Source organism: Protopterus annectens, chromosome 1.part1 (genome assembly GCF_019279795.1).
Source record: "Protopterus annectens isolate FY-2018-M chromosome 1.part1, PAN1.0, whole genome shotgun sequence".
In the NCBI taxonomy this organism is placed as follows: domain Eukaryota; kingdom Metazoa; phylum Chordata; order Ceratodontiformes; family Protopteridae; genus Protopterus; species Protopterus annectens.
In genome coordinates, this window is record NC_056726.1 from 981,851,020 (window position 1) to 981,869,909 (window position 18,890).

An 18,890-nucleotide genomic window follows, 5' to 3' on the forward strand; every position below is an offset into this window, starting at 1 on the left:
CTTTCTTATATGGTGTCTTTGCAAATTAATCTTTTAAGTTAGATAGCTAGAATTCATGTTTAAAGCAAATTGTGTCTGAAAAGCTCACGTATTTCTGTGTTTCTGGCATGCATTATGTTTTATTTTTAGAAAGTAGAAAACATAATTAATGTATCTTCTTAAACTGTATTTGTAACTATAATTTGTGTTTTTTTTCTTATGCAGGATACGACATCCCATTAGAGAAACTGTTGCTGCTAATTGAAATTCCTAGTGAACACCCTTGTATTAGTGTTGAAGATGGTGTGATGACACTCCAGACTGATCTTCTTAAAATTCCTCAAACCAGTAAGTAAATGGTTGGTGCATTCAGCTAATGAACCAGTTCAGTTTTACAGTTCATATCTCAAAATTGTTAAACCTTTTTATGTTTTTTATCCTACCTACTACCAAAATATTGCCTTCCTATGACCCTACCAAATCCATTAATTACTACTTTCAGTAAACTGTCTTCAAACATATGAGATTTTCTGCTTAGCCGTAATGTCCCCATGCCATGTGGCAGCCTTACTCTTATCCTTGACAATATTACTGTCCCAATGCTAGCGTGTTACTGCACATTTACAGAGGTAGTATTGTTCAGTGTGCTTTCCTGGAAACCAGCATTACAGTGAACTGGGCCAACTTCATTCCTCCCAGGATGGTTATGCCGACCATTTACTTCTTCATGACTCCCCATTTGACTCCATCAGTATCCCAGCTGCTAATATATCCAGGTTGTCTGGGTTGCAGTTAGGCTTGTATCCCTCTGCAGTATGGATTCAGCTAGTTAACCAACTGAAAACAAAAGATGACAATTTTAGATAAATGGTCAGTGCTGTGATATAGAGATATAAAGCCATAACTACAGCCTAGTAAACCCAGGTTCGAGTACCATCTTTGATATCTGAAGTGTTATTAGGGAGGAATAAGTGAGAGTTTGCCAGTGATACTCCCTTACGAGAGGTGTTGTCCATTGAGGGGAGTAGCTCTTGGATGAACTCAATGAACACAAGGGAGGAAACAGGAAATGGGTAGGTTATACAGAAAATAAAAAACTTCCCCTGCAGAAGTAGTTGGCCAGGCCCCAGAACACCCTTTAGCTTCTCACTGATGCCAGCCCTACAGAGAAAGTGTAGGAGTAAGTATTGTGGCAGCATAGCCGACCATAGGCATAGGCCAGCTAAGCGGCCACCTAGGGTGGTACTCTAACAGGGCACTTTTCCAGTAATCTGGATGGTGTAGGTATACCAGGATGGGGGCACCAGTGGTGTTGGGGGGGGTACTGTGGAGACCTTTTGCCTAGGACACCAGTTGACCAAAGGCCAGCCCTGTGTGGCAGGTAGACCTAACAGTGGACAGTGGGCCACAAGGCGCTGGTTAGTGTTCCAAAGAATGTTGCTGGGAGGGGGGATAAAAAATACAGATGAGTGGGAAACATGTAAATGAATGCAATTATGAAAATGGGTCCAATACATCACTTAAACGTGAAAACAGAATATTAACTGATGAAAAGTTTATGTTTATTTTTTTTGCATTTCTTTACTGGGAAAGTCTGACTGGGTTTGAGACGCATTTTCACTATACAACCATAGAGAAAAGCTCCAAAGAACAGAAATTACTTAACAATACACAAATACAATGTAAATATAAAAAGTGTACATAATCAGAAATGTATAAGAAAGCTTATAAAATGTTTCTCCATTGTTTAAAGGGCCACTAGGTGCAAATGATGAAAAAACATTTTTTATTATATATTACATCTAGTAATGAATTTATACACCTTTCAAAGCTGCTTGTCACAAAATAAGTATTCATTCCTAATTTTTTCTTTTTATCCTTGTCCCCCTTGGAAAGCTAAATCTGTCCCAAACTGCAGTATGACAGCCCTGATTGTGAGAAAAAGTAGCCCTACCATTTGTTGTCAGATTAAACTTCCATTCCCCTACAATGGAAAACCTGAAAAAACTGCCAAGTCTAAGAGTCTGCAGATAAATGTCACAGACGGGTCTGCACAAATTTTACAAATGCTGTCCCTACTGATGTACTACACATTCTCTGAAAGAAGCTTGCAAAAGTGCCGACAAATTACTGAGATAAAAAAAACTTTTTACAAAGAGCAGTTTTGTTAGTTGCAGTTCCTGACCAAGTTACGCCTCCCATCTCCCCTCCTTTAATGAGCCAGAATCTCACATTTCCAGCTTGGATGGATTCAACTAATTAGTCAACTTTGCATGACAATAAACATCAAACAAATCACAGGGTGGTGTGCTACTAAAACTCTTCCTTCATATGTTTCTTTACTCCTGACTTTCGACTGGCACTTTCTCAGGAATTAGGTGTTAAAAAATAAGAAAAAGGAAATCGCAGCTATCAATCGACAGTGTAGGCCAATATACCAATTCTGTAAAATATGCGCAGTAATATATTTACTTTGAATTGCTTTCTGGGTGTTCACATGGTTATTTTTACATAGTAATTCTGTCATAGCATAACCTGAATCATCGTATGTAATGCCAAGCTGAACAATAAAATAGTTTTGTTTCTTCTTAACAACAACCTCCCAAGCCTCTTATGGGACCCACTAGTTTCTGTTTTGATTGCTTTGTGCAGCTTGTGTTAGTGATACACCTGTAAGCATGTCTGTCATCTTGTCAGTACAGACCCGTGTAGAACGTTTCCAAATCAGAAATGTTTCCGAACAGCAGTACTATTAATGTAGTAAGCTCACAAAATAAGACTACATGAGTTGGCATCCCTTTTATGAAACGGAGTTGTTGTTGTTCTTCTTTTGGCTTTTCCCGGTTAGGGGTCACCACAGCGGATCACATGTCCGCTTGTGATTGGCAGTGGAGCTTTTATGGTGTCGAGTTGCCAGCCTGGCACCCAACCTTCCACAGAAGGCATACACATGCACGCGCTCACACCTAGGTTAAATTTAGAATGTCCAGTCCACCTACAGCATGTCTTTGGGATGTGGGAGGAAACTGGGGCACCTGGAGGAAACCCACACGACTACAGAGAGGACATGCAGACTCCACACAGAAGGCACTCCATCCAAGGATCGAACAAGAGAACCTCTTGCTGTGAGGTGGCAACGCTAACCACTGCATCACCGTGGCCGCCTTATGAAACAGAGTTTAGTGCAGTAAATGTCATTATTTGTTCATGCGACTCTAACACCTTATTCGAAAGTCTTTACAGATTGTATTATGTCAGAGCATATGTGTAAGCCAAAATTAGGGACACCAGTGTGGACTTTGACAATGCCTTTATATTTTTATAAATTTTAAATAAATAGACCTTCCCAAACATACATGAGTTGAACAAATATTTATAGGAAAATATAGATACACATGCATGTATTAAATGAGCTCTGTGTGCATACACACACACCTTGTCGGCTAGTAAGCTAGTGAATACTCCATTGAATTCAAAGGGTATTCAATATCAAATATGATGAAGCTGTTGTGTTTCACAACTGCTTATGTGTTAAGTTAACCCTTCCTGCACGATTCGCCTTCCCTTGTCATATTCCCTTCCTTGCCATCTTCTTCACACCCGATTTCTTTTTCCCCAATGATTTGTACATCTTGTATATATGCCAATGTCAGTTTATAGTGTTGCACTCACGGTGTACGCTACAGTAGTACTGACACATACATGAATGCCTGTTGCACTCACGGTGTATGCTACAGTAGTACTGACACATACATGGATGCCTGTTGCACTCACGGTGTATGCTACAGTAGTACTGACACATACATGAATGCCTGTTGCACTCATGGTGTACGCTGCAGTAGTACTGACATACATGGATGCCTGTTGCACTCACGGTGTATGCTACAGTAGTACTGACACATACATGGATGCCTGTTGCACTCATGGTGTATGCTACAGTAGTACTGACACATACATGGATGCCTGTTGCACTCATGGTGTATGCTACAGTAGTACTGACACACACATGGATGCCTGTTGCACTCACGGTGTATGCTACAGTAGTACTGACATACATGGATGCCTGTTGCACGGATGCCTGTTGCACTCACGGTGTATGCTACAGTAGTACTGACCCATACATAGATGCCTATTGCACTCACGGTGTATGCTACAGTAGTACTGACACATACATGGATGCCTGTTGCACTCACGGTGTATGCTACAGTAGTACTGACACATACATGGATGCCTGTTGCACTCATGGTGTATGCTACAGTAGTAGTGACACATACATGGATGCCTGTTGCACTCATGGTGTATGCTACAGTAGTACTGACATACATGGATGCCTGTTGCACTCATGGTGTATGCTACAGTAGTACTGACACACACATGGATGCCTGTTGCACTCATGGTGTATGCTACAGTAGTACTGACACTCACAGATGCCTATTGCACTCACGGTGTATGCTACAGTAGTACCGACACACACATGGATGCCTGTTGCACTGACGGTGTATGCTACAGTAGTACTGACATACATGGATGCCTGTTGCACTCATGGTGTATGCTACAGTAGTACTGACACATACATGGATGCCTGTTGCACTCATGGTGTATGCTACAGTAGTACTGACACTCACAGATGCCTATTGCACTCACGGTGTATGCTACAGTAGTACCGACACACACATGGATGCCTGTTGCACTCACGGTGTATGCTACAGTAGTACTGACACACACATGGATGCCTGTTGCACTCACGGTGTATGCTACAGTAGTACTGACCCATACATAGATGCCTATTGCACTCACGGTGTATGCTACAGTAGTACTGACCCATACATAGATGCCTATTGCACTCACGGTATATGCTACAGTAGTACTGACACACACATGGATGCCTGTTGCACTCATGGTGTATGCTACAGTAGTACTGACCCATACATAGATGCCTATTGCACTCACGGTATATGTGCCTATTGCACTCATGGTGTATGCTACAGTAGTACTGACACATACATGGATGCCTGTTGCACTGCACTCACGGTATATGCTACAGTAGTACTGACACACACATGGATGCCTGTTGCACACAGTAGTACTGACCCATACATAGATGCCTATTGCACTCACGGTGTATGCTACAGTAGTACTGACCCATACATAGATGCCTATTGCACTCACGGTATATGCTACAGTAGTACTGACATACATGGATGCCTGTTGCACTGCCTATTGCACTCACGGTGTATGCTGCAGTAGTACTGACACATACATGGATGCCTGTTGCACTGACGGTGTATGCTAAAGTAGTACTGACACACATGCCTATTGTATTTACTGTGTATGCTACAGTAATACTGACACATACATGGATGCCTGTTGCACTCACGGTGAATGCTACAGTAGTACTGATACATACATGGCTGCCTGTTGCACTCACGGTGTATGCTACAGTAGTACTGACACATACATGGATGCCTGTTGCACTTACTGTGTATGCTATAGTAGTACTGACATACATGGATGCCTGTTGCTCTCACAGTGTATGCTACAGTAGTACTGACACATACATGAATGCCTGTTGCACTCATGGTGTATGCTACAGTAGTACTGACACATACATGGATGCCTGTTGCACTCATGGTGTATGCTACAGTAGTACTGACACATACATGGATGCCTGTTGCACTCATGGTGTATGCTACAGTAGTACTGACACATACATGGATGCCTTTTGCACTCATGGTGTATGCTACAGTAGTAGTGACACATACATGGATGCCTGTTGCACTCATGGTGTATGCTACAGTAGTACTGACACATACATGGATGCCTGTTGCACTCATGGTGTATGCTACAGTAGTACTGACACATACATGGATGCCTGTTGCACTCATGGTGTATGCTACAGTAGTACTGACACATACATGGATGCCTGTTGCACTCATGGTGTATGCTGCAGTAGTATTGACACATACATGGATGCCTGTTGCACTCATGGTGTATACTACAGTAGTACTGACACATACATGGATGCCTGTTGCACTCATGGTGTATGCTGCAGTAGTACTGACACATACATGGATGCCTGTTGCACTCATGGTGTATACTACAGTAGTACTGACACATACATGGATGTCTGTTGCACTCATGGTGTATGCTACAGTAGTACTGACACATACATGAATGCCTGTTGCACTCATGGTGTATGCTACAGTAGTACTGATACGTACATGAATGCCTGTTGCACTCATGGTGTACGCTACAGTAGTACTGACACATACATGGATGCCTATTGCACTCATGGTGTATGCTACAGTAGTACTGACACATACATGGATGCCTGTTGCACTCATGGTGTATACTACAGTAGTACTGACACATACATGGATGCCTGTTGCACTCATGGTGTATGCTACAGTAGTACTGACACATACATGGATGCCTGTTGCACTCATGGTGTATGCTACAGTAGTACTGACACATACATGGATGCCTGTTGCACTCATGGTGTATGCTGCAGTAGTACTGACACATACATGGATGCCTTTTCAACAGATGGTCTCTATTTGTACTTTGACTCCAACACAGTATATTCAGTCTGTTATGACCATCTAGAATGAATTTCAAAACAAGCACTAGTTAAATAAAATTAATTTGTTGGGTGGACAGAAAACAGATGATTGCATTCAGTGTACTGGCCATTACGCATTTTTTCAGATATGCACTGTTATTAAGGCATGTGCGAAAGATACCTTGGAGTTAGCATGTGCATATCAAAAGGCAGAGATGAAGTACAGAGGGAAAGCCCCCTATGGTGGTGACAAATATTATTGAGCAATATTAGCACACAGGATTTAAATTGAAATTAATGTCTGTGAAGGAATTTGATGCAAATAACATTGCAAAAGAGCACAGAAAATTTTCTTCTGAGGTGCAGGGTTGACACCTCCTTACTTTAGCAGGAAACACAGCAGTCACATGTCTCTGAATGACTTCAGAAATCATAATGTGTTAGGGCTGTTGGATAACAATGACCCAATAGGGCTTTCAATAGGAAGGGAGAGGCATAGTAAGGAAATGTTAGTGATTCCATCTGAAATTCAACTGCAGACATTAGGACTGCTGTATAAATGAGTGTGCTTGATTTTTGGGATAGACAATGGAAAAACGGGTTTGACAAAAGGTAATGGGTTGGCAGTTATTTCACAGGTAGACATGACCCCCCACAGGTATCCTGTTTATTTATTTGACATTTGTTAACCGGGTTAGTAAAACTAGGCCAAAAGCCCTTTTACAGCACAGACTCAAGGAGAAAAACTTTAGTACAAAAAAGTAACATAACAGGTAAGATATTACAGTGAGCAAGTTTTACCTAAACTAATACAAAACTGTCAGAGAAAGCAGACCAAGTAACAAAATACATAATAATGTACAGTATGTACATCATAATACAATATGGTCAGTATCTTACAAAATAGGAAAAAGAAAAAATAGCAAAAGAGGTCACAGGTCAGCAGAGGTCATAGGAGAAGCAGAAGAAATTAAAGGCATATAGGATGTACAGGGGTATGCCCTGTAGAAAAAAAGAAGGCAGTGACCAGAAAACACTTTGAGAAGATGAGAGTGCAAACATACAACGCAAGTATAATGTAAAGACGCAGCAGAGAGAGGTCGGAGAGATGGGCAGCAATGTTGTAAACGGGTAAGATACAATTAAGTTGGCTTGTAGAGGAGGCAATAGTAGACGAATGGAAGATATGTTAAGCATGGTCCTTGCATAGGCAGGACCAAGCTTTGTAGAGGCTTTCTTGCATGATTGTTTTAACGGACTTAGGGTTAGTGATAGAGCTGATACTTAAGGGTAGTTTATTCCAGACATTTGCTACAGAATAGCTGTAGTGGAGTTTAACTATATTTATTAGGCTTATAAACTTGCAATAAATGCTGTTGAAAGTTATGGAGGGCACAATTTGGGGGTGTAAAGCTGGATAAGAATAGAGAGAGAGGGGCATGATGAGGGTTCATGTAAGATAGTTAACCATGAGAAGCTGGGAAAGTAGAATTTGGTGGTGAAATTTTAGCCATTGTAGTATTTTAGAGCAATGCAGTGGTGGGTACGATATGTTGGTTGGAGGCAAATCTTGCAGTTTAATTATAGGGGAGTTCTAGTTTGGACAGAAGGTTGGATTGGAGATAAGTGAGTATACGGGCTGCATAAAGTAGTGTAGGAAGTAGGAAGGCTTGTGCAAGGGAGAGTCTCGAAGCATTTGTGAGAAATTTTTTATGCCTGTATAGCAGGCCCAACTTTTGATGTGTCTTTCTGATGCGTTGCTGAGTGTGAAGATCAGACTTTAACTGGTCATCAGTAAGACCATCTAGGAGTTTAGTGTGGGGTTCTGTGGAGATAATTGTGTTTTTGAGGGAGGAAACAGAGAAGGTGGCTTTGTGATGTTGGAGATTTGTAGAGAGGAATAGGAGGTTTGTTTTTCTTTGGGTTAAGCAATAATTGGTTGGAAGTAAGCCATCTTTCGACTGCATGTAGGGAGTCTTGGGTGAGTGTGTGGAGGTGAGTGATGTTGGAGCAGGACATGATTGTAGAGTCATCGGCATACTGGACAATGGTAGATAATGAGCAAAAGGAGTGGAAGCCATTAGTAGCGGTCCCAGGAGGGAACCTGGGTGTTTGAACAAGTAGGAAGGGAGAGATGTTGGATGGCCATTTCACTGCCTGGAATCTGTTGGAGAACCAAGATAGCATAGAGTTAGAGAGGTTTAGAGAAATTAGTTTGCTTAGCAGTAATTTAAGGAACACAGTATCAAAGGCTTTGGAGAGCTCAAGAAACAAGCAGGAGACTAACTTATTGTTGTCAAGAGAGTTTGCAATAGTATTTATGAAGGATGTCCGAGCAGTAGCAGTGCTGTAGAGTTTGCAATAGTATTTATGAAGGATGTCCGAGCAGTAGCAGTGCTGTAGAGTTTGCAATAGTATTTATGAAGGATGTCCGAGCAGTAGCAGTGCTGTAGAGTTTGCAATAGTATTTATGAAGGATGTCCGAGCAGTAGCAGTGCTGTGTTTTGGGTGAAAACCGTGCTGTGTGGATGTGAGAAGATGTTCGTGAAGAAGGTGGTCAAGAAGCTATTTGTGAACGCATTTTTCTAGAACTTTGACAGGGGACAGAAGATGGCAAATGGCCTGAAATTAGAAGGGTCAGTTGAGTTTCCAGCTTTATGTAAGGGAATGACATAGAATTTTTTCCATATGTTAGGGACAGTGTTTTCCTTAATGGATCTATTGAGTAATTTGGAGATGTGAACGGTGATAGAACTGGCAGCAATTTTTAAGAATTCTGGAGGGAGATTGTCAACTGATGGAGAGCAAGAGGTGACTATTGTGTTTTGTTATAAAAGAAAGGAAAGCGGCTTTAGGATGTCAGGGAGAGAGAGTCAGGAAATGATAGTAGTAGAGTGTGGTGGAATCAGGTTGCAGAGTGTGTAAAAAAGTTAAGAGTGCAATTAGTTTAATGGGAGAGAGTACAGAAACTGCTGACGTGAGTTACAGCAAGTAAGGTAAGGTAATTGTGCTAGCTGATGACGTTAGATGGATCTTACTTCAAAGGAAATGACTAGTATTATCAGACTGGGCCATTTGCAAAAGAAAACATGTATTTTGCTCAGCTTCTGATTTAAAATACAAATGCATCATTCCACCTGAGAAATATGTGTAGATGTACTTAGACCAATCAGCATTGAACATCTCGTACACATTAACAATTGTATCTTTAAAAGTCATACGCACATACGCTCTACCTTTTCTACCTCTACTCTCTATCCCCACTACTAACTTACCCTACCCTCCCTTCCTTTACAATTACTCCCCTGAGGTTACAATCATAGCTTTTCCATATCTATTCCTACTATCCCCTGTATCACCAAAAAAAAAAAAAATGATGGTGCCCTGTGTGGCTGCAGCGGCATCAGCTCATTCTAGAGATATGCATATTTTGTCTTCATTTGCACAGAAAATCTTGAAAAAAGCCAGTTTCTGCACTTCCAATTGAAGGTGCAATAACTTATAGTAGACAGAAATTACTAGAAATTAAACTGTCAACATTTACGTGTTGCTGGTTGGATGCCTTGAAGTCTGCAGAGTATCTGGGGTCTTACTACTTGCACAGATGGGTATTTTAAGTCTTCACACTCTAAAGTGCCGGAAGCTGGTAGTACAGGTTTCTGGAATATGCTGAACAAGAAAAAATAGAGAGACTGTATTTTGCAAAGACCCCACCATTAACTGGGAAAACTACTCGTGTACCAATTCCTTCGCTCAACGCTTTCTAGAATTCATAAACTCCCAATGCCCTGGATCAACTTCTCTACACCCCAACCAGGGACAACAATATCTTAGATCTAGTCATTACCAACACAAGTGACCGGTGTTCCTCACCTGACGTCAATGCCGCGTTGGTCCGATCCGACCATAAGCTAATCACCCTAGATATCCACATCCTGCCCCCACCCCCCCATTAAGGAAACCATGGTAAACATTTTCTCCAAAGACAACTTCATGCTTCTTAAGACAGAAGTGGTGAACTTCATGACACCCATGCAAATGGACAATACAGTTATGACTGCTGAATCCTACACAATTGCACTTTATAAGCACTTACATGAGTGCATGGATCATGCTATCCCAAACAGAACCAAGATGCTATCCTCCAAAAAAAAAAGGAAGCCAATCTGGTGATCCCCTGCCATAAACAAACTGTTCAACAGAAGGAAGAAACTGTTGCAAAAGAGAGTAAAATCCCATGAGTGGAGGAGCTCCCTGGTCATCCTCAGTAAGAAGCTGTGATCCCTCATAAAATCCTCCAAAGCTAGTTATGAAAACAAAATTGCCACTGATTCTAAAGACAACCACAAACCATTCTATAGCTATGTCAAAAATCTCAATGGCAACATTCAGATCTGCTCTGAGTTACAGCGCAATGGCACTAAATATACAGACTCAACTGATATTGCCAACATCCTGGCAGATAGGTTCAGTGCTAACTTAACCCCCCCCCCCTCACCCCCTAAAGGGCCTATTTCTATACCGGAAATTTGCAAAGTTCCTGTAATCACGGCTGCACAGGTAAAAACCACTCTCTCCAAAGCCAAGAACATAGCATCCATGGGACCAGACAACATTCCAGGCTGCGTTTTACATGAACTACAGAACGAACTGGCACCCCACCTAAGTACCATGTTCAATCATAGCGTCATCTCAGGCTTTGTGCCCACTGGGTGGCGCACAGCGACAGTTATAACACTACAGAAAGGGGGGGAGTCACCACGGACCCTGGGAACTACCGCCCCATTAGCTTGACGAGCCTGGCCTGCAAGTTCTTGGAACGTATCATCATACTTATAAACAAAGACATTCGTAATCTTCAAACTCTAGAACCCACCCAGTTCGGGTTTGTAAAAGGCAGATCATGTCTCCTAAACCTGATAGACTTCTTTGAAGCAGTCACCAAAGCCGTGAGCAGTGCGGTGGTTCACACAGCCTATCTAGATCTTGCCAAGGCTTTCGACACCATCCCCCACTCTGGAATTATAAATAAACTCACTAAACTAGGTATAAATCCCTATGTCACAAGATGGGTTGCCAACTGGCTCACTGACAAAACCCACACTGTGAAAGTAGCAGACTCCAAATCCGACTTCAGATATGTGACAAGTTGAGTACCACAGGGTTCAGTCCTGGGTCCTGTCCTGTTTGGTGTCTACAACTCTGAAGTACAGGCTAACACAGAAGGTCTTTGGCTAACGAAGTTCGCAGATGACTACAAACTAGGAGCCATAAACGAAACTCCTAATGATGTGGACATCCTACAAAAGGGCCTCACTGAGACAGATGCCTGGTGTCAAAGCAATGGCCTCAAGCTCAATGCCAAAAAGTGCATTGTCATCCCCTTTGGTAAAAACTCTGTACCCATGAACTACAACATAGGCGGTAGTATACTTAACACCAAAAGTGTGATGCCACCTTGGGACACAGGTGGACAGTAGTCTCTCCTTTGATAATCACATTGCCACAGTTGTCAGGAAATCCTTCTATGTGGCACACCTCATCACAAAAGGTTTCTCATCCAGAAAAAAAGAGGTAATTGTTCCCCTCTACTCATCACTCATTAGACCCATTATAGACTACAACGCCCCTTTTGGTATGTACCTCACAAGACATCTACAACAACTGGAAAGGCCACAGAAATGCCTCACAAAGAGGATTAACGGCCTCAGACAGATGCCCTACGCAGACCATTTCAAAAAACTCCAGCTTTACTCCGTCACATATCGCCTACTCAGCGGTGATCTCTGCCTAACATACAAAGATATGTCAAGCCCAGAGCTGTTGGACATGCTCCACTTAAAGAAATCCCAATCCCTTCAAGCTACATGCTCTATAGACCTAAACCTTGTCACCACAATAAACAGAGCATGCCGGAGGGATAGATTCCTGTCCCAGAAACTGCCCGTACTCTGGAATAAACTACCTATCTATATCAAACAAAGCTCCTCATTAGCACTCTTCAAGAAAAATCTTGATGATTCAATGAGAAATAGGAAATTCACCCAGGGGATCACTTCTGTGGCTCTGTTTGACAGTGGCATAGGAAAATAATTTTCTTGGGTGGCTAAAGCCAGGGTACCTTTTTGGTTAGGCTTATATAGGCCCTAGGGCCAATAGCCTAGTACCTACCTATGAACCTAAGAGATGTCAGAGAACAAGAAAAAGAGGTTGCAGAGCAGGTACTGATGTAAAATTAAAAGCAACCCCCTACAGGCCTGTTCTACCAACTATACTGCTAGCTAATGTGAGATCACTGGATATCAAGATGGACTACTTGAGACTGGAACACTCCAGCAAGAACAAGGTGAGAAACACTTTGTTTAGTTTTGATTACTGAGACGTGGCTGCATGACAGGATAAATGACAGTGCAGTAAACTTAGAGAATTTTACGCTGTTTCATGTAGACAGAAAACATACACTGTGTGGAAAGGCCAGAGGAGGTGGGAGTCTGCATCTATGTTAACAAAATGCGGTGCAACAACTGTGAAATCAAACTATCACACGCACCCCTGTGAGAACTTAGAGTTCCTGTCCATTAAATATGGACCATTTTACTTGACCAGTGAGCTGAATGGGGTCAGTGTAACAGTGTTGTATATCCCACGTAGTGCTAATACTACTGAGGCTCTAAATAAACTATGCAGTCACATGGGTGAGCTGCAGAGCAAATATCCTGACTTTGTACATGTGGCAGCTGGTGACTCTAATAAAGCAGAGCTGAAAGAAGTACTCCCACACTACCATCAGTATGTGGACATTCCAACAAGGGGTGATAATATCCTGGACATGGTGTACATAAACTTGAAGAAATCTTATAAGACAGTGCAACTTCCAGAAATGGGAAACTCTGACCATTATATTATCTTGCTATCACCGGCTTACAAACCTGCACTGGTTAGAGAGAAACCCACAAAGAAACAATTCAGGGTATGGCCCGAGGGGGCTATGGAGGCCCTCCAAGACTGCTTTGAAAGAACCAGCTGGGATATGTTCAAGGAGGCAGCCACAGTGAATCAGCATCTGAACATTGCTGAATACACTGAGATAGTGATGGCACACATTTCAAACTGTGTTAACAGGGTGACAAATACCAAGAGTATCACTATTAGAGCTAACCAGAAGCCATGGCTCACCCCTAATGTGTATGAGCTTTTGAAGGAGAGAAATGCAGCTTAAAGGGCTAAGGACAAAGCAGCAGTAAGTGTAGCAAGAGGTAATCTGAGGAGGGGTATAAAGGAGGCTGAGAGAGAGTATGGTGGAAAGGTACAGAGCCACTTTGAAGACATGAAGTATGCAAGGAGACTATGGCCAGGTCAGCACAGTGTGAGAACAGCATTGAATTCCTGGACAGTTTGAACATCATCTTTGTAGATTTGAAGAAGAAAACAGGATGGCACTAGAGCTCCCCACTGATGAGAAGGATGCAGTACTCAGCCTCAACACAGAGAAGAGAGCTAAGGAGAGTGAACCCCAGGAAAGCTGCTGGCCCAGACAACATACTGCACAAGGTGTTAAAAGGCTGTCCTGATCAACTATGCACAGTGTTCAAGGAAACATTTAACACCTCTCTTGCAATAGCAAAAGTACCCTCATGCTACAAGGAAACTAACATCATCCCATTACCTAAGAAAACCACTCCCTCCAGCCCTAATGACTACAGACCAGTCAGTCAGCCATCCACTATAATGAAATACTTTGAGTGGCTGATCAAAAAGCACCTTTCATCATGCCAACCTCCTAATTTTGACCCTCTGCAGTTTGCGTACAAAGCTAATGGATCCATGGCTGATGCCATATCACTAGCACTGCACATCTCCCTTGAACATTTAGAGGACAAAGATTACTTTGTGAGGATTCTGTTCATAGACTTCAGCTCTGCACTTAATATGGTGGTACCAATGGAGCTGATAGAAAAACTGGCACATTTAGGAATCGGTAAACATCTCTGTATTTGGATCCTGGACTTCATGACTGAGAGACCACAGAGGATGTGTTCAGGTAAAAACACATCAAAGTGCATCACCGTTAACACTGCGGTTCCACAGGGATGTGTTCTAAGCCCATTGTTATTCACCATCCTGACCCACGATTGTTATGCTAAGCACCACATCATCAAGTCTACTGATGACACCACAGTTGTGGTGCTCATCACAAAAGAGGATGATAGAGCGTACAGAGAGTAGGTGACATCCCTAATCAGTTGGTGTGAGGGGAACAACCTTGACCTGAATGTAAGCAAGACAAAAGAGATTACCACCGACTTCAGGAAAACGAAAACAAACCACCCAGTGCTCAGGATCAATGGTAAGTGTGTGGAGAGGGTTAAGAGTAGGAAATTCCTGGGTGTACTCATATCAGAGGATCTCTTGTGATCAGGAAACACAAGCCAACTGGTCAAGAAAGTGCACCAATACTGCCACTTTTTAAGAAGGCTGGAAAAAGCTAAGCTTCCTCCTCCTATTCTTTCCACCTTCTGTAGAGGTGCAATAGAGAGCATCTTCACCTGCAGTAGAGAGCATCCTCACCTGCACTAGAGAGCATCCTCACCTGCACTAGAGAGCATCCTCACCTGCAGTAGAGAGCATCCTCACCTGCAGTAGAGAGCATCCTCACCTGCAGTAGAGAGCATCCTCACCTGCAATAGAGAGCATCCTCACCTGCAATAGAGAGCATCCTCACCTGCAATAGAGAGCATCCTCACCTGCAGTAGAGAGCATCCTCACCTGCAGTAGAGAGCATCCTCACCTGCAATAGAGAGCATCCTCACCTGCAGTAGAGAGCATCCTCACCTGCAATAGAGAGCATCCTCACCTGCAGTAGAGAGCATCCTCACCTGCAGTAGAGAGCATCCTCACCTGCAATAGAGAGCATCCTCACCTGCACTAGAGAGCATCCTCACCTGCAGTAGAGAGCATCCTCACCTGCAATAGAGAGCATCCTCACCTGCAGTAGAGAGCATCCTCACCTGCAGTAGAGAGCATCCTCACCTGCAATAGAGAGCATCCTCACCTGCACTAGAGAGCATCCTCACCTGCAGTAGAGAGCATCCTCACCTGCAATAGAGAGCATCCTCACCTGCACTAGAGAGCATCCTCACCTGCAGAGAGCATCCTCACCTGCAGTAGAGAGCATCCTCACCTGCAGTAGAGAGCATCCTCACCTGCAATAGAGAGCATCCTCACCTGCAGTAGAGAGCATCCTCACCTGCAGTAGAGAGCATCCTCACCTGCAGTAGAGAGCATCCTCACCTGCAACTTCACAGTGTGGTTTGAAAGCTGTACAGTTAAAGAAAGGAAGGCAATACAACAAGTGGTGAGGGTTGCAGAGAAGGCAACAGGTTCCAGTCTTCCATCTATACAACATCTTTATTCTGCATGAAGCATGCAAAAGGCCACCAAAATAATACAGGCAATCCTGTGCATGGAGTGTTTAAGCATCTGTCATTGGGCAGGAGATATCACAGCATCCGCTGCAGGACTACAAGATTCAATAACCGTTTCTACCCAACAGTGATTAGACTTCTGAACCCGGGCACTAGTCCCAGGAGTCTGGACACATAAGTCATTTTTTTATTTATTTGTGCAATGTATACTTAAATATATTCCAAGTAAGTGCTATATTTATTTATTATATCCCTAGTAAGTATTATTTAACTCACTCAACTGCAATATTAGACAGATAACTTATGTATTTCAATCTGTAGTGTGTTTTGTATTACTTTAAATAGGGTAGTTAATTTAACTCCGGGAAGAGTATTGTTTTTGTATGTGAGTGGTGGTAAATATCTCTGCTCTGTTCTTGTGTGTATTGGGAGTAGTATTGTATTTGTTAGTTATGTTTTATTCCTCTCTTTGTATGCGTAGTTTCACTTTCCTTTGCAATCTCAAGAACTGAGCTGATGCACTAAATTTCTTAGGCTACACTGTGTAGTTCTGAATGACAATAAAGTTTACTTTGACTTATCCTTCTCTGCTAGTACTATACTATGGCTTCACCAATATAATCTGCTACCAAAATTCATGACCTCTAGAATATTAATAATCGTTATGGTAATCATCAATTATGTAAATACTGATGCATCTTCCTACTGTCTGTCTTTTCACATAATTTATGGTTGAACACTCGGACTTTAGTATGTCTGTTGACTTGCTATTATGACAAACTAATGTGTTTTCAAATTTGTACCTGAATGTTATGTCTGTCTAGTTTTTTTCCCTTCTGTTAACCATATGTATTTGGAGCTTTTCTCCCCAAGCCTCCATTGAAAATGGGTACATCATGACCTAATCTGACTTTCCCACTAAACAAATGCCAAATAAAGAAATAAATAACTTTCAAAAACACTGCAACACAGTCTGTGCAGACTGCTGAACTGTCATACAGCAAAGGAAAGGAAGGCATATACTTCATAACATGTCATATGCAGATTGCCTCAAATGGTCAATCACAATACTTGGTCCCACTGCAGAATGATGATGAGTGGTCCATCCCTAGATCCTGCTGTGATGGGCCAGTTTCATATTTACAAAAGGAATAGTATCACAACTACCAGATGTAAAGACAAACTTTGCTCGGAACATAAACTGGATATGTTGGAGGGTCAGGTATATGTCTCAGAGAATATCGCCTTCTGTGAAACAGTGAAGCATAATGTGGACCTGTGGATGGGGAGGATAGTTGTAAGCATAGTTTATTACATCTGTTTGGAAGACACTGTGTTATAAACACATGTCTCTATCATCTTTACCTCTGCAGGAAAAGTCTTTAGTCCTTGGTTCTACTAAAGATGGAGGTGTTGATACTGTGGAGAAACCAGACTTCCCGGATGGTTGGGTCTATAATGGCACAGTTACCAAGTGGGAAATCCCCCCCCTACAGTGTATAAGACTAAGAATGAAATGATAGAGCATATGCCATGTTAGTGAGGACAAGATCCAGCATGTTTGCACCCCTAGTGGGCATATGGACTGTGTGTTAGATGTTTCTATTGACAAATTCCCAGAAGATTGTACATTTGGGGTGATATATGAATCCCAGTTTATAGTGGGGTAGTCAGTCACCTGTGAGAATGGTGTTTAGTTGAATGATCACTTACTTCAATATAAAGATATGTTATGGGATTTCATGGTCACAGATTGGGACATAACGCTGGCAAATTTAGAAGATGTGGAGAAGCTCAAAATCATCATCTCATTTGAACAGCATTGAGTCATGATTGTGTTTGATTATAAACTGAGGCACCTCCACACCTGGTTCCTGCTTGTGCAGTAGCTTGTCCTCTGAACTGCCTGGGTGCTCTGTATTGCTGTGCCACCATGTCTTGATGCACAAATAGCTGTGTAGTCGAAGGTAATTACAGCTTGGAGGATATGGAGTTTAAAATACTCCTGCCAACTAGCAGTAATGCTGTCAGATTATCTAGAGTAGATTTTGAAGGTTTGTTACGTCCTAAATGCATAAAAATGCAATATGGTGATGGACAATGTTTTAGCCAATATTTCCAGGCCTAGAAGAGATAGCTGCAGGTCATCTCTGGCAAAGCAGTGTGGTGTGTTGAACGCATCCTTCTTTGCAGAAAAGTACTGACCCCCTTGGATATCTGCTGGAGGTGAGGAGTCAATGGTGCCTTCTGTGTCTGCATGTTGGGGGTGAACGCTTCTCTCCTGAAGGAGGACAGGAGTTCTCCCAGCATGAGTTATGGAAGCTGCTGCCAATGTGTGTCAAAAACTAAAATGTCTGATGGGAAACAAATAAACGAATTCTGCTATGACTGTTAGAGGCACTCCACTGGCTGGACACAGACATCAGGCCTGCTGTAGAACACTGTGCTATACCATAAACCAACTAGGTCACTTGTTGCCTTCTGGGATGGCCTGACAGAAAATTCATGCTGGTATGCACCCTCACTTGTGTATCTCTTCTTTTTCTTGTTTGTTGTTCAACCCTCCCAATCACCATTTGATACCCTCTGTATACCTATGGCCATCCACTGTCTTCCCACATTTTTTGTGTATACCACCCCTGTCTGCCTGTGTTTCTGTTTTATGTTTGCCTACCTGTCCCTGCTACCTGCCCTTTTCCCCTTCCCCTATCCTATCCCCAGCAATCTCTCTGTGCCTTCTCCACCTTTTCTCTCTCTCTTTTATAAAAAAAAAAAAAAAAAAAAAAAACTTACAGAAAAGCCTCATTTTCACACTAAATAAAAGGTATCCTTCCTTCTACTCATCTGACATACCTTATGGTTGCCTTTCTATGTTCAGATGTGCTTGATATTCTCCCATTTCTTACCTTTCTATCTACCTGCAC

At 42.3% G+C, this 18,890-nt stretch overlaps 1 protein-coding gene across 1 annotated transcript in view; it reads left to right on the forward strand.

Moving 5' to 3' along the window:
• The window catches only part of LOC122808397 (gastrula zinc finger protein XlCGF26.1-like), a 259,922-nt gene that overhangs the window by 117,369 nt on the left and 123,663 nt on the right, over positions 1-18,890 (forward strand). The window contains exon 3 of the mRNA XM_044079365.1: positions 205-327. Coding sequence (XP_043935300.1) covers positions 205-327 — 123 coding nt within the window. The remainder of the gene's footprint in view (positions 1-204; positions 328-18,890) is intronic.